The sequence below is a fragment of the Myotis daubentonii genome, chromosome 18 (genome assembly GCF_963259705.1).
Source record: "Myotis daubentonii chromosome 18, mMyoDau2.1, whole genome shotgun sequence".
NCBI lineage: Eukaryota > Metazoa > Chordata > Mammalia > Chiroptera > Vespertilionidae > Myotis > Myotis daubentonii.
This window is the reverse complement of record NC_081857.1, coordinates 21,850,970-21,878,656: the sequence shown is the minus strand read 5'-3', so window position 1 is coordinate 21,878,656 and position 27,687 is coordinate 21,850,970. Positions and strand designations below refer to the sequence as shown.

Below are 27,687 nucleotides of genomic sequence, written 5' to 3'. Positions count from 1 at the left end.
GTTAAACAGATAAATAAAGTATGAATAAAACACAACCATTACATTCTAGGAACTTTCCCAGTCTAGTGGGGATCATGTAAACAAATGTATTATATCCTTTTGAAAGCATATAGCAATTAAACATGCTTAGCTCTCTGGTACTTAATTGCCTATCACCAACTTTTTACCCATATAGATTTAATATAATTATTTTCATCCTGGTAAACGATGGGTAATCTTATAAGATAGCAAATTAATTTAAATTTACTTTAATTTTGAAAATAAAATGTATGTCAGATGAAGAAATGGTATGAACAAATAATAATAGGATATTTAACTCCAAAATAATTGAAATAAAGATCTGGTTCGACTTTAATGAAATCATTAGTGGATAATGTGCTAATTTCCTTACCTCCCTTTTACTCTCTAGATACTGAATGAAGATAAAGAGAAGTTTACTGGGAGTTCTCTAGTGTCAAAATATGATTCTCTCAAGATTATTAAATATTTACAGGAAAACTGGACAGATGTTGGATTTGGGATATTTCATCGCCATAAAAGTATGGAGGGGGCAATGCCACCAGAGCTCCAACACATGGAGGAAATTATAAAAAACACAGACAGACTCTACAAAGAATTTAAATTAAGGATAACTGGGGATAATGGTAAGAAAAAAACAATGATAATTAGATTGCTTGACATAAAGGATTTTTTTTAATATACTTTTTATTGATTAAGATATTACATATGTGTCCTTATCCCCACGTTACCCTCTTCCCCCTCCCCCCTCATACCCTCACCCCCCCCCCGTTGTCCATGACCATTGGTTAGGCCTATATGCTTGCATATAAGTCCTTTGGTTGATCTTTCCCCCTTACCCCCACCCTCCCCTACCTTCCCTCCAAGGCCCTACAGTCCAATCAATGCCTCTCTGTCTCTGGATCAGTCCCTGTTCATCAGTTTATGTTGTTCATTATATTCCACAAATGAGTGAGATCATGTGGTATTTATCCGCTCTCCAGTTCCATCCATGCTGTGGCAAATGGTAAGAGTTCCTTTTTCTTCTTCCTCTTCTTAAAGAATACCTTTCAGCATGTCATATAATGCTGGTTTGGTGGTAATGAACTCCTTTAGCTTTTTATTATCTGTGAAGCTCTTTATCTGACCTTCTATTCTGAATGATAGCTTTGCTGGATAAAGTAATCTTGGTTGTAGGTTCTTGCTAGTCATCACTTTGAATATTTCTTGCCACTCCCTTCTGGCCTGCAAAGTTTCTGTTGAGAAATCAGCTGACAGTTGTATGGGAACTCCCTTGTAGGTAACTGACTGTCTTTCTCTTGCTGATTTTAAGATTCTCTTTGTCTTTTGCTCTTGGCATTTTAATTATGATGTGTCTTGGTGTGGTCCTCTTTGGGTTCCTTTTGTTTGGGGTTCTCTGCGCTTCCTGGACTTGTAAGTCCATTTCTTTGACCAGGTAGGGGAAGTTTTCTGTCATTATTTCTTCAAATAAGTTTTCAATATCTTGCCCTCTCTCTTCTTCTGGTATCCCTATAATTCTGATGTTGGTACGCTTGAAGTTGTCCCAGAGGCTCCTTACACTATCTTCATATTTTTGGAATCTTTTTTCTTTTTTCTTTTTCGGTTGGGTATTTTTTGTTTCTTTGTATTTCAAATCTTTGACTTGATTCTTGGGATCCTCTTGTCTGCTGTTGGATTTCTGTATATTATTCTTTATTTCAGTTAGTGTATGCATAATTTCTAGTTGGTCCTTTTTCATATCCTCGAGGGTCTCACTAGATTTCTTGAGGGTCTCACTAAATTTATCGGCGGTTTCCATAAAATTCTTGAAAAACCTTATAAACGTGGTTTTGAACTCTATATCCAGTTGTTTGCTTTCCTCCATTTCTGTCATTTGTGACCTGTTTCTTTGTCTCCGCATTTTTTATGCTTCCCTGTGTTGGTAGAGTGGTTTTGTGTGCTAGGTGTCCTGTAGGGCCCAGTGGCTCAGCCTCCCCAGTTACCTGAGGTGGACACTCTTGGTGCACCCCCTTGTGGGCTTTGTGCACAGTCTTGTTGTAGTTAAGCCTTGATTGTTGTAGGATCACTGGGAGGAATTGACCTCCAGGCCAATTGGCAGTGAGAATCGGCTGTGTCTGCAGTGGGAGAACTTCTGTGCTGAAGACACCCTTCTGGGGCAAGACTTGCTTCAGTGGGGCTTTGGTGCTCACTGAGTCTGCCCCCGGGTGTGTCCCTTATGGATCTGAGGAGTGTAATCCGGATGGTCCCCCTCTGACCACTGGGTACACTGGCTCTTGGAGGTTACCCAGCAGGAGCTATGAAGAGAACTGCAGATTCCCCTTCCTTTTTTGGAGTTTGGAGGTGCCCTGATGAGGCCCAGCTGTGAAGCAATGCAAGCTTCTTTGGGGCCTTGGGCCTTCTCTTGGAAGTTCTGGGTCTGTGGCCCAGCTGCAATTTGTTAGGTAATTTTCAGGTTGCAAAGGGCCAGGGCATTCATATGCAAAAGCCTCTGCCGCAGCCTGGGTGGGGCGGGGTCTCAGGGAATCAAAGGCTGGAGCAAGGAACTATGGTGGATTCTCAGCCCTGCCCTAAGGGGCCGCGTGCGCGTCTCAGTGTTCCAACAATCCAATTGCTGTAAGCACCTCTGAGGGAAAGCTGCCCTCGAGTTCCGAGTTCTGCCTGCTGCCAGACAGTCCAGTTTCTCCCTGTATGAGTCCTGGGTCCCCAGAGACTTCCGGGAACCGGAGCTCAGAGCAGTCGGGAGCTTGTGACTCCCTCCCGATTCAAAAAGACAGCTGCGTCCTCAGGTACCAACCCCTTTCCGCGCACTCTAGAGCCTCCGTACCTTTGCACTTTACTTCCGCAGCTCCTGACCCTCAATGTGCTTTTCTCCTTCCTTCTAGTTGTAGAATGGCCACTCCGCCAGCCTTCCTGTAAGTTCTGGATGATGTCCGTTTTGTCTGTTTATTGTGTTTTGAAGTTGTTGTAGGAGGCAGCAATTTCGGTGTTTCCCTATGCCGCCATCTTAGTTTCTCCCCGACAGAAAGGATTTTAATAATAATTATTTTCAATACACTTAATAGTTAAAATCAAGATAGTACTTGAATAGTTTTAGAAATAAAGCAAAATAAACCATTGAGCATCACTTTGTTGAGATGTAATTCTTATACAATACAGTTTACCTGTGTAAAGTGTACAATTTGATTATGTTTAGTGTATTCACAGGTGTGTGCAACCATCACTACAGTCAATTTTAGATAATTGGATGATATCTAATTCTCTTATAGGTCTTTTTTTTTTCATTTTTAAAATTACAGTTGACATATGATATTATCTTAGTTTCAGGTATACTAAGTCTTTTTTAAATTTTTTTTTCCATCACCATTTATCCCCCCCATACCCTCTTCCATCTCCACCTCCCCCTACCCCACAGTCACCACACTGTTTTACGTGTCTCTCTCTCTCTCTCTCTCTCTCTCTCTCTCTCTCTCTCTCTCTCTCTCTCTCTCTCTCTCTCTTCTTTTTTGCTTAGGTCTTTTTTATTGTCTGTAATTTGTATTGGTTTTGAGTCTATTCTTTTCATATTCCTGGTTGTTTCTGATTGATGTTGGACATCATGTGTGATAAATTATAGAAATAATTAAGACTCTGGATGATGCTATATTTCAAAAGAATGATTTTAGTTTTTATTCTGGCAGGTTATTTAGGATAGGAGTAGATCATTTTAATCCAAAAAGGGACTGAGCTGAGATGAAGTGTGGCTCCAGGCTTTGCAAGAACCATTCTATTCTATTCTACCCTTACTTCTAAGGTGTAGCCCTTCAGGGATTCAGGGGTTCCAAGTGAAAGCCTGGTGCGTTTACCAGGGCCTCTACTCCTTAGCAGATTTTGAACTTCAATTTATTTCCCGTGGGGTGACCTAATATCCCAGTTTTCCTTGAGACATATTGAAAATTCGCCCTCCAAAACCCATGAGAGACATTAAAAACCCATCAGAACACTTTTTTTTTTAATTAAATCTTTATTGTTCAGATTATTACATTTGTTCCCTTTCCCCCCCCCCATAACTCCCCTCCTCCCAGTTCCCGCCCCACCCTCCGCCCTCACTCCCCACCCACTGTCCTCATCCATAGGTGCACGATTTTTGTCCAGTCTCTTCCCACATCTCCCACACCCCTTTCCCCCCCAAGAATAGTCAGTCCATTCCCTTTCTATGTCCCTGATTCTATTATAATCAACAGTTCATTCTTTTCATCAGATTATTTATTCACTTGATTCTTAGATTCACTTGTTGATAGATGCATATTTGTTGTTCATAATTTGTATCTTTACCTTTTTCTTCCTCTTCCTCTTCTTAAAGGATACCTTTCAGCATTTCATATAATCCTGGTTTGGTGGTGATGAACTCCTTTAGCTTTTCCTTATCTGTGAAGCTCTTTATCTGACCTTCAATTCTGAATGATAGCTTTGCTGGATAAAGTAATCTTGGTTGTAGGTTCTTGCTATTCATCACTTTGAATATTTCTTGCCACTCCCTTCTGGCCTGTAAAGTTTCTGTTGAGAAATCAGCTGACAGTCGTATGGGTATTCCCTTGTAGGTAACTGAGTTTCTTTCTCTTGCTGTTTTTAAGATTCTCTCTTTATCTTTTGCTCTTGGCATTTTAATGATGATGTGTCTTGGTGTGGTCCTCTTTGGATTCCTTTTGTTTGGGGTTCTCCGCGCTTCTTGGACCTGTAAGTCCATTTCTTTCACCAGGTGGGGGAAATTTTCTGTCATTATTTCTTCAAATAGGTTTTCAATATCTTGCTCTCTCTCATCTTCTGGCACCCCTATAATTCTGATGTTGGTACGCTTGAAGCTGTCCCAGAGGCTCCTTACACTATCCTCGCATTTTTGGATTCTTTTTTCATTTTGCTTTTCCGGTTGGATGTTTTTTGCTTCCTCGCATTTCAAATCATTGACTTGATTCTTGCGCTCCTCTGGTCTGCTGTCGGGCGTCTGTATAATATTCGTTATTTCAGTCCGTGTGTGCTTAATTTCTAGTTGTTTCCCCAATATAAGATCGAGGGTCTTATTAGTTTTCGTGTAGATCTCATTAAGTTTATCGGCAGCTTCTAAACAGTTCTTGAGAGACCTTAAAAGTGTGGTTCTGAACTCTATTTCTTCCATTGATAATTTTGTCCTATTTCTTTGTCTCCGCATTTTGTTATGCTTCCTTGGTGCACCCCCTAGTGGTCTTTGTTCGCAGTCTTATAGATAAATCTTGATTGTTGTAGCTAATTCCAGGGAGGGTTTGACCTCCAGGCCAAGTGGCTATGAGAATCAGCTGTGTCAGCAGTGAGAGAACTTCTGTCCTCTAGGGAGGTGCTAATCTAGCCTTTGCCTGAGGCTATCCGGCAAATGCCTCTGTGCAGGGCGTGGGCAGGGCGGGTCGCACAGGATCAACAGGGTGGGCCAGAGAGAACAGTTATGGCGGCTCTCAGTCCTGTCCCCAGGGGCTCTGCCTCTCTGAGTCCCAGCACCCGCAGCAAAGCTCAGAGAGAAAGCTGCACTCGCTCTGACCGAAGCCAGACAGTCCCGCTTCTCCCGTTTGAGTCTGGGTCCCTAAAGACTCGCCCGGATCTGGAGCTCAGAGTCTGCGACTCCCTCCCGATTGAAAACAACAACCGCGCCCTCCGCCGCCAGCCCGCTCCGCACACTCCGCACCTCAGAATTTGACTTCAGCACTGCGCCTCCTCTGAGTGTCCGTATGCGTTTCTCTTTCCTCCTAGTTGTAGGACTTCCACTCAGCCAGCGTTCCTGTGGTTCTGGGTGATGTCCGTTCCGTGTTTTAGTTTCACTTTTGAAGTAGTTGTTCAAAGCAGCAAACTCCGGCGTTAACCTATGCCGCCATCTTGGTTCTCCCCATCAGAACACTTTTAATCACTATGTCATATGTTACCTAAGAATCAGGCCTTCTCTGTAAAGTGTTCCAGGCAACTCTGATGCATTGACTACCACTGTTGTTCAACATCAAACTACTCTAGATGGGGAAACACAATCTTAATGATCTGTTACAGCAGTAATATAGTTACAGATAAAATGGCAATACTTATCTATGAGAATATTCCTATTGTGGGCAGACAAAAATGATTTAGTAAATGGTTTACAATAATGAGAGTCCAAATGAAGAGTGATAGTGAAATTAACAGATCACTTTGAATACTCCTCGGTGGTCAAAGTTGACTGATGAAGGCATTGAAAATATTTTCATCAAGGATAAGAAAAAGTTTGCTTTTAAATTATTTCTCTTTATATATCTCTGAGATAGGAGCATTTGTATTTCTTATTTTGCAAATGACATAAGACAGAGGTATAAAGTTGTTATTTTGCCATGATCTCACGTGAATCAATTCAAAGACTAGGATCCATATTTGATTCTGGTTCAGACTAAAACTATGAACTTCATGAAAACCTGAACAATGACTTAAAAATAACTCAAGAACTATATTTCATTTCTCTTATTAACTGTCCTATAATTATGAAGAACCTGTTTATCACCATTGTCTTCTTAACAGAAAGACTCAGTGAATTAATGCCTTTTTCAGAAAACTGTAGTTCATAGTTTCTGGGTTTAATGTATTTGGTTCTCAGCTGAGAACATAAGAGACTTAGAGTATAGGTTGCAATCAAATAAATAGTCTATCAGTCAGAAAAGCACTAATTATACAGTATTCACTAAACATTTATCTAGGAACTTCTCTTTATAAGATTTTTGCTAAGCAAGCTATAGGATAATAAAAAGGTGAAAAAAGATACGCCCCTGCCCATTAGTATTTTATAATTTATTATTGAAATAGTAAACTTGGCCCTAGTTGGTTTGGCTCAGTGGCTAGCTAGATCATCAGCCTGCGGACTGAAGGATCCCAGGTTCGATTCCAGTCAAGGGCACATGACTGGGTTGCAAGCTCGATCCCCAACAGGGGGCGTGCAAGAGGCAACCAGTCAATGATTCTCTCTCATCATTGATGTTTCTCTCTCTCTCTCTCTCCCCCTCCCTGTCTGAAATTAATAAAAACATATATTTTTTAAAAAAGAAATAGTAAACTTACAAATACTTCTAACAATTCATGCTTTTCTCACTTTTCTAGGTATCACTAAAATTCTTTTAAGTTTGATTAGTACTCTTGACTTCTATTCTTTCAAGATCGACCAGCATCTGGATTTTCCTGACGTGCTTCTCGAAGAATGGGAGGCACTTACTGAAAAAATTAATGAAATGGTAGCTCAGACGGATATCTTGTTAAACACTGTTGGTACTGTTCCACAGAACCTTGACGCAGATTCTGGCTCGTAAGTTCCCATAGCTCTCTGCTTCTCAATTGCGTTTTCCCAGAACCTAGCCTCAGCCACAGGGAGCTGGGGTCAGCTGACAAACCTTAAAATCCTGTTCCTCCCAGGAAGAAAGTCCATCTGACTGGGAGCAGGAGGGTGAGGGAGTCCTGTGTTCGTGACTGCAGTGGCCCACGGTGGAGTTTCTGCCTCACTGAGCTGGGAAGGGGAAGAGTGGGGGCAATCATGGTTCAGATACCATAGATTCTTGTCTTTCTCACTGAATCTTCAGAGACTGTCTCGAAGAGATGTCTCTTCAGTTGCTCTTTGTTCTTGGGACCATTTTTAGAGGCTTTTGATTTTTTTTTTTTATCCTCCCCCAAGGATATTTTTCCATTGATTTTTATAAAGAGAGAGTGTAAGAGAGAGGGAGAGACAGAGAGAAAATCAATGTGAGAGAAACACATCAATTGGTTGCCTCTTGCATGCGCCCTGACCTGGGCCCGGGCCGGGGAGGTGCCTGCAACCAAGGTATGTGCCCTTGACTGGAATCGAACCCGGGACCCTTCTGTCTGCAGGCCGACACTCTATCCACTGAGCCAAACAAGCCAGGGCTCGATTTTTTTTTTTTAAAGAAGTAATTCTCACCAGTTTTACTGAGAAATGGGTCAGCTTTGCTCCTCACACTGTCATGCTGGATGCTGATCTCTTGAGAGAATTTAAAAATTCATTCTCACTTTTTGGTCTCATTGGTCTAAGAGTGAATATAAAGCATGTGAGTGTGAGTTTTTATAGTAGAGAGCTAGCACTGAAGGTAAGATCTACATTATCCAAAGTGCATCATGCTAATTGCTATGGATGTTAGCCAATATTCCTGATAATTCAAGGTTTTCATTCACCTTCCTTTGAATTCTCAAACATTTGTCAACACTAAGTATACTAGCGAGGCCCACCCAAATAAAACCCTTTCCTTTAACTGATAGTTACTTTTATATTCTGAGTAAGTCACTTATCTTTATTTTACTTAATTTTTCCTTCAGGGCACTTGCAGCACATATATATAGCATGATTAAACATTGGCACGTGGAGATGGGCAATGAGATTGCTAATGGTAACATTGAACTTCAGCGCCACGTATGTACTTAATAGGGATTTGCCAGGTTAATTTTGCCTTGGCTGAGAGTTTTCTTTAAGGAAAAATCAGGTCATGCCTATGCAATTAAAGCAGGAGATTGTGAGGGCAAAATGGGAACTTACATTGACTTCTTAGCCAGCACAACATGAAATAATTTCTAGAGGATGTCTTAGTTTATTACATTTACTTTCACCTCATAATTATAATTTAAATTTACATTGAAAAAAATTATTATAAGTAAACTTAATATGATAAAATGAACTTAATCCATTTTAATATTACTTAAATTAGGAATTTGAAAGGCAGAGCTCATCAGTTATATGGGAATATTGCTTATGAATCATCACATTACAGTATATGACAACACATCAACACTAATAAAAGAGAAAAATGGTAATTGGCGTACGAGCTACCCTTTTCATTGGCTAATCAGGGCTATATGCAAATTAACTGCCAACTAAGATTGGCAGTTAACTGCCAACTAAGATTGGCAGTTAACTGCCAACAAGATGGCGGTTAATTTGCATATGTAGGCACAATGCAGGGAGGCGAAAGGGAAAGCAGGAAGAAGCCCCCTGCCACTGACAGTGATCAGAAACCCAGCGGGGAGCTAAGAGCTGGGGGGCAGGGCAAAGGCGGCCCTGGGGCCGCCTTTGACCTGCCCCCCAGCCATGATCAGAGAATCAGGTGCCTTTTCCGCCCTGGCCAGTGATAGCAGGAAGTAGGGGTGGAGCCAGCGATGGGAGCTGGGCACGGTCGAAGCTGGCAGTCCTAGGAGCTAGGGGTCCCTTGCCTGGGCCTAAAGCGGAGCCCACGATCGCGGGGCCGCTGCAGCTGCGGGTCCCCGCTGCCCGAGCCGGATGCCTCAGCCAGAGGCGTTAGGCCTGGGCAGGGGCAGAACCAGTGATGGGGAGAAATGAGGGTCCCCTGCCCAGGCCTGACACCTCTGCCGGAGGCCTCAGGCCTGGTCAAGGGGCCGATCCTGCGATTGGAGGGTGATGGGGATCAACGCCTGAGGGCTCCCAGTATGTGAGAGGGGGCAGGCTGGGCTGAGGGACACTCCCCCCCCACACACACCCAGTGCACGAATTTCGTGCACCGGGCCCCTAGTTATAAATATATAGAACCAAGAGTTGAGGAGCAAATATATCAACACTGGAAGTATGGATCCAGGGTTGGGGGAAATTTCTGTGATTTGGAAGAACAATTATCATGTAACAGCCAAATAACTAAATTTTCCCAAATAAGGCAAACATGTAAATAATTACAGCCAATTATAAACATCTCTGCCCTTCCCCCTGCCCACAAAGCACCCCTAACCATTTTCCAGGTTTGGCATTGCCCAATTGAAATTGTTTTTTGCTGAAAGAAACTTTGTAAAACTTAATGTCTCAGTTTACCTTTTTACATACATAAACATTGGGAAAAAACTTTTATTCTCCATCAAAATTACTAAGGGATGTATGTACTGGGGCACTGTACAACTTTTCTAACCTTGGAATCATATTGAATGTTGCCACCTTTACTTCCTGTTCCGCTTAGATTTTCACACAGTACTCGTTTTTTTTAATCTTCACTAGAGAATATTTTTTCCAATGATTTTTGGAGGGGGGCGCGGTGCAGAAAGAAACATCAATGTGAGAGAGATACAGCGATTGGTTGCCTCCCACACGAACCCTGCCTCCCATTGGGGCTGGAGATGGAACCTGCAACCAAGGGGCATGCCCTTGACCATGAATCCAGCCCTCCACCCTCCAGTGTGCAGCCCAATGCTCTAACCACCAAGACACACTGGCCAGGGCTCACACAGAGCTTGTTTTTACCACACCACCAATAAAATCAGCTTTGCAAAAGTGATATAGTGCATCTGATGTTGAGTGTGTGAACTATGTCAGGTTCATGCTATGTCTGACAGATGTCAAATATCACTGTTATTTCCCTCAAGAATTTAAAATCCCAAGGCATCCTGGAGAGTTCACTGTGGAGCCCTAGGATGCCTTAGTGAACAATTTGGTAACGGTAGTTTTAATACCCTTGACCAAGCTAAAGAAGAGTTTAATGTAGTATAGTGAGAAAAAAAATATATATATATAGTTATACCAGCTGCATAGTGATGATAGCATTGCTAAAAATTGGATGCAGGTATGATCATCTGTTTTTAAATTTGGCATGGTTTTTACTGTTTGATTTATATAAAATGGGTCATTTGTATTATAACTGTTTTTTAACAGATGGATGAATTGCATATATCTATGGTCAAGTGGATGGTAAATGTGCTGATATTAATGGTACCTGACTTTACTGACCGAGACAGTCTCCCAGAGTTGGAGAAAGAAAGTGATGAAAAACATGATATAGGAGTTGCAAAGTTAGAGCTAGACGCAATTGCACTGGCCAAAAATCTGTCCCGATACACCAGTTATTTGAACGGGTAAAACGATCTGTTTTTCTTTTTATTTCTGCCCCTTTGAAGATTAAATGTGACATAAAGCACAGGAGAGGGCAGCAATGAGGAGTTGTTCTAAAACCTGGAAAGAAGTACCAGTTCTTCACTTAAATTAGCTTTGACACTGTCCAGTTGGAATATGAGATTTTGGTGTTTTCCCAATGGCTTTAGAATTCATTTGAAAACAATGTTAGCATGGGCAGGATGGGACGTATGTACAGACGAGAGGCCTGATGCACGAAATTCGTGCAAGGGGCTTGGCCCTCACAGCCCCGGCTTCATCTGGAAGGTCATCCGGAAGGACGTCCAGAAGGACATCTGGTCTAATTAGCATATTACACTTTTATTATTATAGATGTGGGAGTGACAATTAGTAACAAAACAAAAAGACTCACTTCCATTAAGTAAGAAACGTTTCGCACTTTTCCTCAGGCTGGGGCATTTATGAAGAAGCTTATAGTGTCCTGGGTAATTCCATGCAAAGCTGAAAGTATACTTTTTTATATTTCAATAAACACCAACCAAAACATCTCTTTCTAAAAACCTTATGTCTGGAAAGCTAGAGGATTCCCACCAAATAAAGACGAAGTCTGGAAAATTGTAAATTATTAACTAGTAAGCCTACTGTCTCTGATTACTTCAAATTTGGCAAGTAGCTTTTATAATCTAGCCAATTACCCGCTTCATTTCCATTCAATGTTACCAATGGTCAAAAGTGAGAGGAATGGAAGGGAGTGAAGAAGACAAGGGTAAAAAATGAGAAAGAGACAAATTATACTCTTTGGTGAATCAGTAGCTTAATTGTTAATGGTAAACTTCCACTGTACTTGGATTTAAAACACTTAGGGGAACCACTACTAATAGGTCATGCTCTGTGTGTGTGTGTGTGTGTGTGTGTGTGTGCTTTCCCCCCCAGTTGTTGCAAAGGGATGGTAACAGCTATGGCTCTGAGTATCGCCGGCAGCCTACAAAAAAATCCTGCTAAGGAACTTCATGAACTGAATAACATGAAGGTAACCACTTGCTCTTGTTTTGTTTGTTCTGAGCAGACATTTTAGGTTTAATTGATTTACAACAAACTACACATATTTAAAGTGTGTAATTTGATAATTTCTAAAATGTGCATACACCCATAAAATAATGACTGTGATAAGAAATGTTTCCTTGTATACCATCCTCATCCCAGCCAATGTCTGATCACCTTTCTAACACCAAAGATGATTTTTCATATTCTAGAATGTATGTAAATGGAATCATATAAAATGTATGCTTTTGGTCTGACCTCTTTGACTAAGCAAATTTTTTTTGAGGTTCACACATATTGTTGCTTTTATCATAAAGCATATTTTATGTTTTTTTTAGTGCTGAGTAGTATTCATTGTATGGATATACACGATTTACCCATTCTCTGTTGGTGGGCATTTGAATTGTTCCCACTTTTCAATTATAATAAATAAAACTGCAATGCATATTTATGTACGTTGTTTTCATTTCTCTTAACCATTTGTATGCCATAAGCATCTATAGACGCACACGGCCAACCTTTTTTAATTAAATTCAAAATATTGTGGCAGTTAACTGGCTAAGTAAATAACTAGGAATGGAGTGGCTGAGTCATATGGCATGTGTATGTTTAACTTTTTAAGAAACTGTCAAACTATCTTCCAAAGTAAAGGGTGTACCAAAATTCACGCAAGAAGTAATTTTGATAGAAAACACAGGTTTATAATTAAAAATTGTAAATTTTTTATTGATTCATAAAGTATACAGTATAGGGTTATGTAGGGGATAGCATACATAAAAACTGGATTATCATGTCGCGATAGCGAGCACCATTAACTTATTGCCTGAGCAGCCACATTTTCGAAGAAGAATGGTCCGATGGTGCCTCCAGCCCCAAATCCGCACCAAACAGTGACACATTGTGGATGCATTTGTTTCTCAACAATCACTCATGGATTTTCTGAACCCCAAATTCGACAATTTTGTCGATTAACCAACCCATCAAGATGAAAATGAGCCTCATGAAAATTCAGCCACATTTATGCAAAAACGGTCATGGAAAATTCCAACAAAAGAATGCGTATGTGCCAGCAAAGCCGTGGAGGCCATTTACCCGATATGCTATTCCATACATAACCCTATACTGTATACTTTATGAATCAATAAAAAAATTTACAATTATTATAAACCTGTGTTTTCTATCAAAATCAGTTCTTGCGTGAATTTTGGGGCACCCTTTAGTTAAGCCATTTTATACTCCTGTCAGTAGTATATGAGAGTTCTAGTCGCTTCACATCCTCACCAGCACTTGATAACGATCAGTCTTTTCAAGTTTAGACATTCTAATAGGTGGGTAGTGGTATGCCATCATGGTTTTAATTTGCATTTCCTTAATGACCATTGATGTTGAACATCTTTTCATGGGATTGTTTGTCATCTGTATATGTCCTTTGATGAAATGTATATTTGAATGTTGCTAAAGAGAATAGATCTTAAAAGTTTTCATCACAAGAAAATAACAAACTATGTGAGGTGATGGATATTAACTAAATTTAATGTAATCATTTTGATATATATATTTATCAGATCATTATGTCATATGTCTTAAACTTACATACAATGCTATATGTTGTTTATATTAATAAAACTTGAAAAAAAACCCACAAAAAATTCAATTGCCTTCTATTTTGGTTAGTTAATAGTTCAGACATCTAAACAGTAACTGTTGTCTCCCACACATGCCCTAACCGGGACCAGGGATCGAAACTGCAACCCAGGTACATGCCCTTGACTGGGAATTGAACCCACGACCCTTTGGTGCACGGGCCAGTGGTCTAACAACTGAGCAACACCAGCCAGAGTGTGAACTGGTCAGTTGTATATTTGTTGGGACAGACTGCTTGCCCATCGTAAATCCAACAATGTTTCTGCATCTAATCTTATGACACTTCACTACTTCTTATCCCATTATAATGATGTCAATAAGCAAACAATGGGGTTTTAGGTCTCTATAGAAAAACCCTTCTGCACAAATCAATGAACTGAAGTGATACAATGTTAATTGAAGTTATATTTAGAGGGTTGTATTTAACAGCTCCTCAGTAGGAGTGAGTGAATAAATGAGTTGGTGTACTCTGATTTTTTTCTGCTTAGTAATGATCTTTTTATCTCTTAGAAGGAATGTCGTGAGTGGATCACCACATGCTCTCAACTCCTCTCTGGGATCAAAGGCAGAAAAATAAAGTTATTGACAGAGGAAGAAGAGGACCACCTGATTGAAGAAGAGGTATTTGTCACGTGCTAGCACGCATCATTATTCAGGTTCTTCCTGTATCTTAATAGATAAGGGGTCAGCGACTTTTCGCAATGAGTGTTCCGAATCCTCCTCATTCACTTACTCTATCAGAAGAGAATTTCGGCTCCAACCAAGAGCATTGGCAGCTCTTCTCCCTTCTCAGGGAGAGAGTTATCCACCCAAACATCTCTCCTCACTTTCTTCTTTGTTGTTGTTATATATATATACTAGAGGCCCATTGCACGAAGAGATTCATGCAATAGGCCTTCCCTTCCCTTGGCTGCCGGCACTGGTTTTCCTCCAGCACCCGGGACCCAGGCCTTTGCTCCAGCCAGAGCCTTCAGTCTTCGCTCCACCACTTCGTGCCTACGTATGCAAATTAACCGCCATCTTTGTTGGGTTAATTTGCATACTCTCCTGATTGGCTGGTGAGCATAGCCAAGGGATGGTTAATTTACATGTTTGCCTATTATTAGGTAAGATATATATATATATATATATTTTTTTTTTTTTTCTGTAAAATGTCCTGGTTCTTCCATAACTTATAAACATGCTTTATAGTAAGGAGTGGATGGGAAAGTGGGTGGAGGCAGACTGGGATGGGGAAGCTCCTCTTCTTGCTGCCCCCTTGGAGTGGGGCCCCAAGATCTTTCTTGGAGGGGGTGGCAGCAGAGATGCCCCAACACCTCCCTGAGGTTGTCTGGCAGCCTCTGTCCCTGGTGCTCAGAATCTGGTGTGCCCCTCGATTCCAGAACCCCTCTGGGCCCCAGGTCCACTGGACACACAGCTCCTGGTGCTCCGAATCCTGAAGCACCCGTGGTTCTAGAATTCCCCACTTGGCTGCTGGGGTGATGGTCCCCTCATTTCTGCTGCCCCCCCCCCACCAAGGAGGGAGGGAAGGGAGAAGAAGGGTGCTTAGGTCTCCCCTCCCTATGGGGGAGGAGCAGGGGGAATCTCAAGGAGGGAGGGAGTGGGAGGCAGGAGCCAGGAGGGGCTCAGCCAAAGGTGAGGCCAAAGCCACGCTGGAACTGGTCCTTTGGGTGATTCAGGAAGGCCCGGGGGCCAGCGTCGGGCAGGGGCAGGAGGTTCTTCTCCAGCGTGGCACCCACGATCCAGTTGCTGTCCACGGAGCCATTGAAAAGGGGTTGGCCTTGGGCAAGTCCAGCTGGTACCCGAAGGAGACACTCATGTCTTGCATCCTTGTACTGGCCTCAAACTCCACGCCTACGTGCAGCTGGCCACTGGCTTTGTGGTAGTATGTCCCATGCATGCCCGCCTGGCCCCACGTTACTGTCGCCAACCAGTTCCACATGTATTTCCCAGCTGGAGACATGACGGTACCCTCCTCCCCAGGCCGCCGGGGGTAGACCAGCTCTCCACCCGGCGGATGCTTTGGCGGTCGTGGGCCACGAGGATTCCTGGACCCACCTGACGGCTGGGTTCCTGAGAGTGACAGCTGCTGTGAAGTCAGAACCCCCTACTCCCCGTCCACCTGCCAGTTCACAAACTGACTGCTGGGTCTGGGTGGCCGTCTTGGACCTAAGGCCGGGCCCAGCTGGTGAATGACCTGAGCGTTGAGGCTGCCACTATTGTCCATGTCACCCACCAACCCGGGGAATGCCTCCGTGGGACTCAGCTGCCCTGTCCCCACATATGTGACCCTGAAATGGTAGTTGGACTCCCAGATTGTGCCCAGGGCTACTGTGTGGTTCACCGGGAAATGGTTACTCAAGCTTTTGTTGACTGTGAGCTGGACACCTTCCATCTGAATAGGGAACAGCTCCTTGCACTTGGTGTCTCTCCCGAATGCGCCCGGCTTGGGAAGGCAGCCGCAGGCCCCATCGCCCCGCGGTCCCTGCAGAGCTGGCGCCTGTGGGGGGTGGGGGGTGGGGGTTCGTTCTGGACCTCCACCCGCGCCAGCCCCGGCGCCCAGTCCGCCCCGAAGGAGAGGGTGGAGGCGGCGGCAGCCCCTCGAAGGCGGGCGTGGGCGGCGAGCTAGCGGCCAGCACGTTCCCCACGGGCGATGGCGGCAGTGCCTGTTCCCAGCCTGGGCTCCGCTCCCACCCCGGGCGCCACGCGCAACCGAACCCACTGCTGCCGCCGCCCTCTCTCCACTTTCTTGGTGAAGGATGTTGCCTCCCGCTTCAGAAAGGAAAGGATGGCTTTCCGTGGAGAGCAGCCTGCCACTTCCTGAGGCAAATCCTCAGGCTTACTGCTTCTGCACAGGCACCCTCCTCTCCTGCCATCTTAGTCTCCCCATCAACGTCGTTTCTTCCTTTGAGCACTTCAGCCCCTGCCCGTTGTCCTCTCCCTTTTGTGTCTCACGGCCTTCATGATAAAGCCCAGTCTTCCTGCGTGACAGACTGTGATTGTGCCCTTGTCTCCTACGTTTCTGTCCTGTTGAACTGCAGTACTTCTGTTCTCCGAGCCACTTATGTGCGTATTAGTATCCTCTCCCTTGTGCCATCTGTTTTTCTTTTACTCATCCTTCAGGACGAAACTCAGACATTATCTTCTTCAGGAAACCTTCCTGACCAACCCTTTCTTTGACCCCTATACTCTACCAGAGCAAGATGGGGTATATCTAGTATTTGACTATAATATATGAATCCATAGCATTTCCTTGTGCACTAAATTGTAAGCACCTTGAGGGCAGAGACCATTCTTATTAACTTTGTATCCTTATCCTTAGCACAGGGCCCAGTCACAGGATTAGTGCCCTTTGAATATTTTTTAATTAATAATTGCTAATATAGCACTAAGATATAAATATATATTAAGCTGTACTAAGTAATTATGTTATTGTTTTATCTCACAGGACATTATAAAAGAGTTAATCCAGGCTAAAATGGACATACCTTTTAAAGAGGATAAAGAAGAAGGTACAGAGGATAAATTTGAGAAGAAAGAAAAGGAGAAAGCAGAAGTAAGATGATTTGATATCATTTTTTAAAGAACTTCTACATGTACTGTTGAAAATAAAAACATCATCTGGAGTAAACTCTTCAACTTCAACAAAACGCCTTTCCTCATATAGATGCAGCCATATCTGAAGACAACTTATCTCTTCATTTTCTGAAGAAGTGTCCCTTTTCCTATCATTTCAAATCCAGCCATTTCCATTAGCCTCATTCACACCTCTATTCCTACTAACTGAATAATCAATCTCTCACCCCGATGCTGTTTCTTTATTCTTTCATTGCCAAATTCTTTTTTAAAAAATATGTTTGTATTGATTTCAGAGAGGAAGGGAGAGAGAAACATCAACATCACTCAGCTGCCTCCTGCACGCCCCCTATTAGGGATCCACCCTGAACCCTGAGCATCGAACTGTGCCCTCCTGGTTCATGGGTTGATGCCCAACCGCTGAGCACCAACCAGGCGCCAAATTCTTTAAAAAGTGTAAACTTCATTTTTCCACTTCTTCAGCTCCCATTCTGAGCTGCCTTTCCCCTCCCCTCCCAAGCCCATCTCCACATCTCTCTTTTCCTTACCCTGTCTCCACCCCTGTTGAGGCATTAGTAGTAATAACCTTTCCTGGGGCACTTGTAATAATAACAGAAATATAATGATAGATACTAATAACTGATGCCTAGCATGAGCTACATACTTTGCACATGTTATCTTTTATCTACCCAACATGATTTCAAAGTAAATATTACCACCCCCATTTTACAGATAAGAAAACTGAAAATCAGTAATCATATGACTCTAAATAGCACAACCAGCATTCAAACCCAGATAAGTCCTGGTTAATTCCTAGAATGAATGCCATCTTTGGCTTTCAGAACTCATCATGATTATCTAACATTCTTTATACTGTCTTACTTTACTTCCCTGATGTTTCTTCTCTGCAAATAGTTTAAATGTTGGCATGACCCAGGCCCATGACCTAGGTCCTTTACTTGCTGTACATGCAGGACAACAGAACAAAAATATTATACAACACTCAAGCCTCTTTGGACCAGCATTTTCTGTTCTATTTATGATACAGTTCTTGCATATAGAAGGTGCAACATAAATGGAAAATATTATTATTTGGCCACTAAACTCTGTCATATCTTTTAAATCTATAGAACAGTGGTTCTCAACCTTGGCTGCACATTAGAATCACCTGGGAATCTTTTTAAAATCCTGATTTCTGGGCCTCATCCTCCGGAAATTCTGTTTCTTTGTTATGGGGTGGGGCCACAACATGAGTAACAAAGAAACAGAATTTCCGGAGGATGAGGCCCAGAAATCAGGATTTTTAAAAAGATTCCCAGGTGATTCTAATGTGCAGCCAAGGTTGAGACCCACTGCTATAGAGCATCACCTCCTTTTTCCCTTTCCTTCTTCTGTGGCCTTATATCAGGCCATTTTTTCTCTATTTTACAAACTCCTATTTAGCCTTCAAAGATCTTTTTCTCTGTAGAAATTTCTCTGTGTGTCAGCAGAATGGAGGGCCATTTTCTGGGTATACACAGCTCTTGGACTATGCCTCTATGCTAGTAGTAATCACATATACCATAATTATTTTATTGTCTATCTCTCCTACTGTGCTATAAGTTCCTGAGGTCTAGAAGAAATCTGCTTTGTTTTTCTCACAGCATCTCCCTTTGTCCGACAGTACTTCCCCATCCACACTAAATTATCGCACAGTATTTGCTGTAAGTCTTCCAAAAATGTTCGTTAAATGATTAAAGCAAATGGAAAAACGAAAGCTTAAACATGGTACCAGGCAATTGCCATGCCACTGTGTCACTGGGTCACATACGAGCTCACTGACAGGTCTGTGGTATTCCTGTGCCCTAGGAACCTTCAACATCTACAGAGGATGAAAAACTCATTCGATTCATTGGAGAAGATGAAAACGTTTATTCCAGACCTCTATCTGGAGCAAATAGGTTATCTTCCTGGGTATGTATCTGAAACCCAACTAGGAAATTCAAAGCTAGAGAGAAAAACTAGGAAACTTAACATGATATAAAAATGGTACAGCTCCAACATAACTTTTATCTCCCCAAGAGGACCAAGGGGTTCTAAGTAATATATTTTCCAGATCCTGTTTTATTCCTTCCTAGCATCATCCCTAGAAAACTCTCAATCAAGCAACACAACAACAAACACTTCTTATTCTCTTCTGTAAACCTTACTTTATTTTATATATATACTAGAGGTCCGGTGCACAAAAATTTGTGCACTCGGGGAGGGGGAGGAGGGGGTCCCTCAGCCCAGCCTGTGCCCTCTTGCAGTCTGGGACCCCTCAGGAGATAACGACCTGCTGGCTTAGGCCTGCTCCCGGGTGGCAGAGGGCAGGCCCAATCCCTAGGTACAGCACCTCGGGCTCAGAGCAGGGCTGATTGGGGAGTTGGGGCGTCGCCCCCTGTCATGCACAGAGCAGGGAGGATCGGGAGTTTGCGATGCCACCCTCAGTCACGCTCAGGGTAGGGCCGATTGGGGGGTTGGGGCACCGCCACCTGTCACACTCAAGGCAGGGTTGATGGGGAGGTTGCGGCGCCACCCCCTGTCATGCACAGAGCAGGGCCCATCAGGGGGGTTGGGGCTCCGTACCCTGTCACTCACAGAGCAGGGTCGATCAGGGGGTTGGGGAGCTCTCCCCGTCACTCACAGAATAGGGCTAATAGGGAAGTTGGGGCACCGCCCCCTGTCACACACAGAGCAGGGTGGATCAGGGGGTTGGGGTGCCGCACCTTGTCACACTCAGGGCAGGGCCGATGGGGAGGTTATGGCTCTACCCTGTCACACACAGAGCAGGGCCCGTGGGGGGGGGGGGGTTGGGGTGCAGCACCCTGTCACACACACAGCAGGGCTGATCAGGGGGTTGGGGTGCCGCACCCTGTCACACACAGAGCAGGGCTGATCAGGGGGTTGGGGCACCGCCGCCTGTCACACACAGAGCCACAGGGCGATCAGGGGGTTGGGGAGCTCCCCCCTATCAGGCACAGAGCAGGGCTGATCAGGGGGTTGGGGCACCTTCCCCTATCACGAACAGAGCAGGGCGGATAGGGAGGTTGTGGCCCCGCCCCCTGTCACACATAGAGCCGCAGGGCGATCAGGGGGTTTGGGCGCTGCCCCCTGTCACGCTGATCCCGGTGCCGGGAGGCCTCGCGGTTCTGCTGATCCCGGTGCTGGGAGGCATATTAGCTTTTTACTATATAGGATAGAGGCCTGGTGCACAGGTGGGGGCCGGCTGGTTTGCCCTGAAGGATGTCCTGCATCAGGGTAGGGGTCCCCACTGGGGTGCCTGGCCAGCCTGGATGAGGGGATGATGGCTGTTTGCAGCTGGTCACGCACCCTTCAGGGTGGGGGTCTCCACTGGGGTGCCTGGCCAGTCTGGGGGAGGGGCTGAGGGCTGTTTTCAGGCTGGCAGGTGACTGAAGCTCCCAACTGCCCCCTTTTTTCTTTCTTTTTTTTTATTCTGGGCCAGCTTTAGCTCTGAGGCTTGGCTCCAGCTCTTAGGCCTCCGCTGCTGAAAGCAGGTATCTGGTTTGTTTGGGTTCTATAATCGAAACACTGTTTCAACTCCAGCTCTGAGATCCCGGCTGGCTGAAAGCAGGTTTCCTGGGTTTTGTTTAGCTTCTATATTTGTAACAATGTTTCAAACTGCAAGCTCAGAGGCCGGCAGCGGGGAACGTTGGAGTCTTCCGTCACTGAAGCAAGCAAGCCTCATGTTCTCTTCAAGCTGCCTGGCTGCCGGCTACCACCTTGGCTGGCACTTAATTTGCATATCATGCTGATTAGCCAATGGGAAGGGTAGCGGATGTACAGCTAATTACCATGTTTCTCTTTTATTAGATGGGATTTTTTATTGATTTTAGAGAGGAAGGGATAGGGAGAGAGAGAGATGGAAACGTCAATGATGAGAGAGAATCATTGACTGGTTGCCTCCTGCACACCCCCCACTGGGGATTGATCTCACAACCTGGGCACATGCCCTGACCAGGAATTGAACTGTGACCTTCTGGTTCATAGTCCGTCGCTCAACCACTGGGCCATACCTGTTGGGTGTAAACCTTATTTTAAAATAAGCATCCTTTCCTTAATTTAACAATTTATTGGTCAATTTTTGACCAATTTTTAAATAAATCTACTAAGCAGTTTCTGTTGAGACCTATGATAAGCACATACCTCCAACCATAAGAATTACTGGGAAACTAGAAACTTTTAGACAGTGGCTACAGAAACTCATCAGAAAAACAGATTTAATATTCCTCCACAAAGTTCTAGGACCATTATAAAGGTGTTCCGCCCTGACCGGTTTGGCTCAGTCGATAGAGCGTTGGCCTGCGGATGCAAGGGTCCCAGGTTCGATTCCGGCCAGGGGCATGTACCTTGGTTGCCGGCACATACCCAGTGGGGAGTGTGCAGAACGCAGCTGATTGATGTTTCTCTCTCTCATCGATGTTTCTGACTCTCTATCCCGCTCCCTTCCTCTCTGTAAAAAATCAATAAAATATATTTTTCAAAAAATAAAGGTATTCCCCCGCCCCATATTTTTACTGCCTTGATATTTATGAAGTTCCATATCAGACTAAAACATCTTATTGGATTTTGCAATGTTATGTGCTTAGTGTAAAGTAAGTTATTAAGATAAATATAGATAATTTCCTTGATATTTAACTTGATTTGATAGAGTAACATGTTTACCCTTTATTTATTTTTAAGTCTTTTCTTCCTTCCCTGTTTCTTTCTGTTGGTATTGTTTCCTCTGCTTCTTCTTTACAACTCTAATCAAATATATATCCACACACAGCATAAATAATTTGAAAGCTGGGATGCTGTTTGGCAACAGGAAATCCCTATTTTTGTTATTAAGAGTAGGCTTAATTATCTACTGTGTAAATATGGATAGTAGAAAACATATTCGGAAAGGCTTGGTCCAGAACATCCTGAGGAAATACAGTATCAACTGTGGGACTTTTCAGTTTATTCATCGCACATATTTTCTTTGTCAGAGAGAAGCAGCTAATGAAGGTACCTTGGCCTCAAAGTATCGTGAAGCAATATCTATAATTGAACACATGCAGGACAAGTTAGTGTGAGTATGAGGCACCACAATGGTAAGAAGATGAAGAGGCTGGCCAGGAGGTTTGGCTGAGAAATCCACACTTCTTGGCTGACTTTGGTTCTCCTGTGCTTCTTCCCATCTTCACTAGTGGGAAGGGTGTCTCCAAATCTTCTGCTAGAGTCAGTGAACTACATGCTGTAGAAGGAATAGCTGTCCTCACTCACAGTAGAGATGGAGGAAGTCAAAGCTGGGGCAGGGAGGGAGAGGGGGAATTAGAAGTGATCCAATTCAGTATGTTTTAATACATGAACTAGATAAATAGATGTAACAGGGAGAAACTACTGTGTATAAGAAGGAATGTAGCACTTTCTGCTGTTGCTCAGTGCTTAGAGCAGTGATGGCGAACCTATGACACGCGTGTCAGAGGTGACACGCGAACTCATTTTTTAGGTTGATTTTTCTTTGTTAAATGGCATTTAAATATATAAAATAAATATCAAAAATATAAGTCTTTGTTTTACTATGGTTGCAAATATCAAAAAATTTCTGTATGTGACACAGCACCAGAGTTAAGTTAGGGTTTTTCAAAATACTGACACGCCGAGCTCAAAAGGTTCACCATCACTGGCTTAGAGTATTAGCCCGAGCACCGGAAGGTCATGGGTTTGATTACTGGTCAAGGGCATGTACCTGGGTTGCAGGTTTGATCTCTAGCCCTGGGGCACATGTGAGAGGCAACCAATCGATGTGTCTCTCTCAATAGATGTTCCTCCCTCCCTCCTCCCTCCCTCTCTGATTCTTTCCCTCCTTCTCTCCCTTCCTCCCTCCTCATCCCTTCCTCTCTTCCACTCTCTCTAGAAATCAATGGAAAAAATATCCTCAGGTGAGGATTAACAACAACAACAACAACAAATTTACAAAACCCCAAAAGTAGGAGGAACAATATAGTTAAAATGGCTGAGAATGCCAAAATGGAAGCATAGGCATATAAGTTATGTGCTGTAGTAATTAAGAAGCACATCTCAAGTTGGTTTTCTTGATTGTAAAATCTGGTTTCAAAGGTGCAGAAAAAGAAAGGAATGAAGGGGGGGAAAGCTGTGTGTTTCTGAGCACCTTTGCTTAGGAATTTTTTTTTTTAATTTTTTTTTTTAACAAAGGGATACTGTTGGATTTGGTTTGTTGGATCACATCAATGAAGGGAAGCCGAAATTAACTTCTGAAAGGGGGTTCCTTGGGTATTGATGGAGACTTCCAAGTACCCCAAATCAGATTTCATTAAGAAATGATAAGTATGTTCTTAAATGACTGCAATTCTGACACTATCACCCAGAGTAGCTCCCAGGCCTCCAAATCTTGGCTAATCATGGGTGCTGCTGCTTCCCTTATTTGCACCCTTCATCATTAACTACATTTACCTCATCCTACTGCCTTTTTTAGGCAATGAGTTTTTATATACGAATGATACTTTTTTGAACCTTTCCGTTTTGTTGTGTTTCTCTGGACTTTGTCCACATCAGAGAGCTTGAAAACCGAGCCAGACAAGCAGAGGAGAAGTTTGATGACACAAATGAAAACCTTCATTTTACCCTCATAAGAAATAAAGACCTGGAGGAAATAGTGCAGTCTAGGAAGAAGGTGGTTGAAGGAGAAGAAGAACATGACGGCGAAAGAGCAGCAGAAGAAGAAAAAGAAGAAGAAGAGGACATTTCAGCAGGCAGTTCCGTAAAACCTTTACAGAGAGGTGAGGCTTGCTTTCTGATTTGCTTGATTTAGGTTGTATTTATGAAAGAAAACTTGATTGGGTCCCAGATATTTTATTTTATATATTTCTTCATTAATCCTCACCTGACGATATTTTTTTCATTTTTTTTTTTTTTTTTAGAAAGAGTGGCAGGGAAGGAGGAGGAGAGAGAGAGAATGAGAGAGAGAGAGAGAGAGAGAGAGAGAGAGAGAGAAGCATGGATGTAAGAGAGACACGTCAATTGGATGCCTCCTGCGTGCATTCCAACCTGGAATGATAATGTCAGAATTGCAGTCATTTAAGAACATACTTATCATTTCTTAATGAAATCTGATTTTGGGTACTTGGAAGTCTCCATCAATACCCAAGGAACCCCCTTTCAGAAGTTAATTTTGGCTTCTCCTCATTGATGTGATCCAACAAACCAAATCCAACAGTATCCCTTCGTTAAAAAAAACACCCAGGTATGTTCCCTTAACTGGGAATCCAACCTGAGACCCTTGGTGTGTGAGCCAACACTCAAACCATTGAGCAGCACTGGCCAGGGCAAAGGTCATAGATATTTTAGAAGAATATCAATAAATTTAGTGTTGATCTTCTACTTCTCATAGGATTGCATATACATTTAATTACATAACTTCTCTTATTCAGAAAGCACAAAAAGGAAAACGAAATGACTAATAATTGTAGACTAGTAAACTAACTTGAGATACAGTTTTGACTTATAAACTGGCAAAGATTGTTTAAAACGAAAGAATACAATGCTGGTCAGAGGGGCAAAGTAGTTAGTTTTATAGAAAACTTGTCGGTCGACAGACAAAAATAACTTGAGAGTATGTGTGGATCGGCCTTTAAAAGCAACATATGCTTTGACCTAATAATTTCACTTGAGAGCCGAAACCGGTTTGGCTCAGTGGATAGAGCGTCGGCCTGCGGACTGAAGGGTCCCAGGTTTGATTCCGGTCAGGGGCATGTACCAGGGTTGCGGGCACATCCCCAGTAGGGGATGTGCAGGAGGCGGCTGATCGATGTTTCTCTCTCATCGATGTTTCTGACTCTCTATCTCTCTCCTTTCCTCTCTGTAAAAAAAAAAAAAAAAAAAAAAAAAATTAATTTCACTTGAGAATCTAAGGAAATCATCGTAAATACAGAAAAAAACTTAATGCATAAAGATGTTCAGTGCATCATTATATATAGTAGGAAAAAAATAGAAATAATCTCTCCAATTATGGAAGAAAAATTAAATAAGTTATGCTACATTAATATACCTGAATACAGTAAAATGATGCTTACAAGGAGTTTATAAGACATGACAAATTCTTGTGTTAACATATTAAACACAAGAAATAAATTATAATACTATTTTATTTATTTATTTACTTATTTATTTATTGTTTTACATATGTCTCCTTTTTCCCTGATTAATCCCCCCCTCCAGCCATTCCCACCCCAGGCAAGCCCCCACTACCCCAGTGTCTGTGTCCATTGGTTATGCTAATATGCATGCATACAATACTATTTTTTAAAGCTAGAAAAAAGGCCAGAAGTAAATATGCCCAAATACTGACAGACATTATTTCTGGTTGATGGAATTTTATGGGAAATTTTGTCTTTATTTTTCTGTACTTGTTGGGTTTTCTGTAATGAAAATATCTCCTTTATTATACTAAATGGAAAAGGCATTTAGTTCTTTTAAAAATATATATATCGCCGAAACCAGTTTGGCTCAGTGGATAGAGCGTCGGCCTGCGGACTGAAAGGTCCCAGGTTCGATTCCGGTCAAGGGCATGTACCTGGGTTGGAGATGTGCAGGAGGCAGCTGATCGATGTTTCTCTCTCATCGATGTTTCTAACTCTCTATCTCTCTCCCTTCCTCTCTGTAAAAAATCAATAAAAATATATTAAAAAATATTTTTTTTTATTGATTGCAGAGAGGAAGGGAGAGGGAGAGAGAGATAGAAACATCAATAATGAGAATCATTGATCAGCTATCTCCTGCACGCCCCCCAGTGGAGATCGAGCCTGCAACCTGGACATGTGCCCTTGACTAGAATTGAACCCGGGACCCTTCAGTCTACAGACCAATGCTCTATCCACTGAGCCAAACAAGCTAGGGCTTGGCATTTAGTACTTTCTTTTGTTTCTTCTTTTTTTTATTGATTAAGGTATTACATAGGTGTCTTTATCTCCCCATTGCCCCCCCACACACAACCCCCCAGTTCTTTATTTTCTTACCTCTAATGAGTGCTATAATATTCCCTCAAGCAGTTCTCAATATCTCTAACATTGGAGACTGTTTTTTTACTTTTGCTGTCATCTTCAACCTGTGGTCTGTTCCCAGGACAACGGATGGGAAGCTCTGAAAAGTTTAGGGGAATTGGCTCCTGTGTAAGGCAGTCCCCATGCTATGCAGGTGACTGGAACATTTTCTCTGGAAAATCCTAAGTTAGACATTCCATTGAGTTAGCAACAGCTCTGGAGCAATGTGATACCCATATGGCATATACAATATCATATTTGTACGAGTTAGTGCAGGCAGACCACTCTTCTCCTGAGAGTTGTGCAGTGAAAGAATGGAAGATTCTATACGGTAAAGGAAGGAGCCTGGTGCATGCCAAGTAAAGAGAAAATCTGGGCAGAGTAGGGAGAGATATTTATTTTTGTTTTATATCAATATTTTTAATAATTTTGCTCTCAGCTATGAACGAAGAAAGGAATCGAAAGGGTGTTTACGAAGCTAAATCTGATCTCAGTGAGGCCCACGATTAGGAGTGGGAAGATACATTTAAAAGCAAGACAAGGGTGCGAACAAGGTGACCAAGTGTGGGATGGAGGTGGCCACAGCCAGTCAGAAGGAGTCAGATTACGAAGTTTGTGTCATGGAGCAGCCAGACACAGCAGGTGTGATAGCAGAAGGCCTCCTGTAGTCATCCCAAGGGTAGGGCGTGTGTAGGGTCTGTGTTCAGGAGGCTGGAGAGAAAGAACAGGGGTGCAGGGATGGATCTAGCAGGATTCTGGATACTAGCTCTATTTGAATATTTTCTCACCAAGCGTGGGGTGTGTACAAGATGGAAGAAGAAAATGTTCTTCCTCTTTCTCTTCTCTCCTTGACCACATGGTCCCCTTCTGGGACCCAGACTTCAGGCTGACTACACTTAAACTTTAGGAAAATTCATTCTGAATCCCAATATCAAATTTAGAGTCAAATTTTTGGCACAGAATGTGTTGGTAGCTTAGCAGTTACTCAGGCAGAATAGAATTTTAAAATTGCTTTGTAGCCCTGGCTGGTTGCTCAGTGGTTAGAGCGTTGGTCCACGCACCACGCACTGGAGGGTCATGGGTTCGATTCCCAGTCAAGGGCACATACCTGGGTTGCAGGTTCTATTCCTGGTTCTGGTCAGGCTGTGTGTGGGAGGCAACCATTTGATGTGTTACTTTCACATCGATGTTTCTCTTTCTCTCTCTCCCTCCCTTCCTCCCTTCCATTCTTTCTAAAGATCAATGGGAAAAGTACCCTCAGGTAAAGGTAATTTACAAAAAAATGCTTTATAAAGTAAAAAGTCTTTAGTAAATCATGAGATCGTGTTAGTGTAACATTCTAATTGCTTTTGTCTTTCAGAGGCACGACGCAAGGGGAGTACTGTGGGCAGCAAACCCAAAATCCGGATTAAATCCAGTAAGGGCAAACCAAAGCCACACCCATAGCGTGCTGGGCCTCGCCGCCCCCCCCCCCCCCCCCCCCCGCAC

General features: G+C 43.0%; 1 protein-coding gene and 1 pseudogene across 1 annotated transcript in view; one reads left to right on the top strand and one right to left on the bottom strand.

The window, feature by feature from the left end:
- AXDND1 (axonemal dynein light chain domain containing 1) overlaps positions 1–27,671 on the top strand; it is a 62,805-nt gene extending 35,134 nt beyond the window's left edge. Inside the window, exons 16-26 of the mRNA XM_059673344.1 lie at positions 410–644; positions 7,129–7,330; positions 8,350–8,443; positions 10,676–10,875; positions 11,807–11,903; positions 14,069–14,179; positions 17,007–17,114; positions 18,983–19,087; positions 22,147–22,229; positions 23,717–23,940; positions 27,560–27,671. Coding sequence (XP_059529327.1) covers positions 410–644; positions 7,129–7,330; positions 8,350–8,443; positions 10,676–10,875; positions 11,807–11,903; positions 14,069–14,179; positions 17,007–17,114; positions 18,983–19,087; positions 22,147–22,229; positions 23,717–23,940; positions 27,560–27,645 — 1,545 coding nt within the window. The 3' untranslated portion in view covers positions 27,646–27,671. The remainder of the gene's footprint in view (positions 1–409; positions 645–7,128; positions 7,331–8,349; positions 8,444–10,675; positions 10,876–11,806; positions 11,904–14,068; positions 14,180–17,006; positions 17,115–18,982; positions 19,088–22,146; positions 22,230–23,716; positions 23,941–27,559) is intronic.
- Positions 15,075–16,448, bottom strand: LOC132221054 (mitochondrial import receptor subunit TOM40 homolog; annotated as a pseudogene).
- Positions 27,672–27,687: the final 16 nt, after the last annotated feature.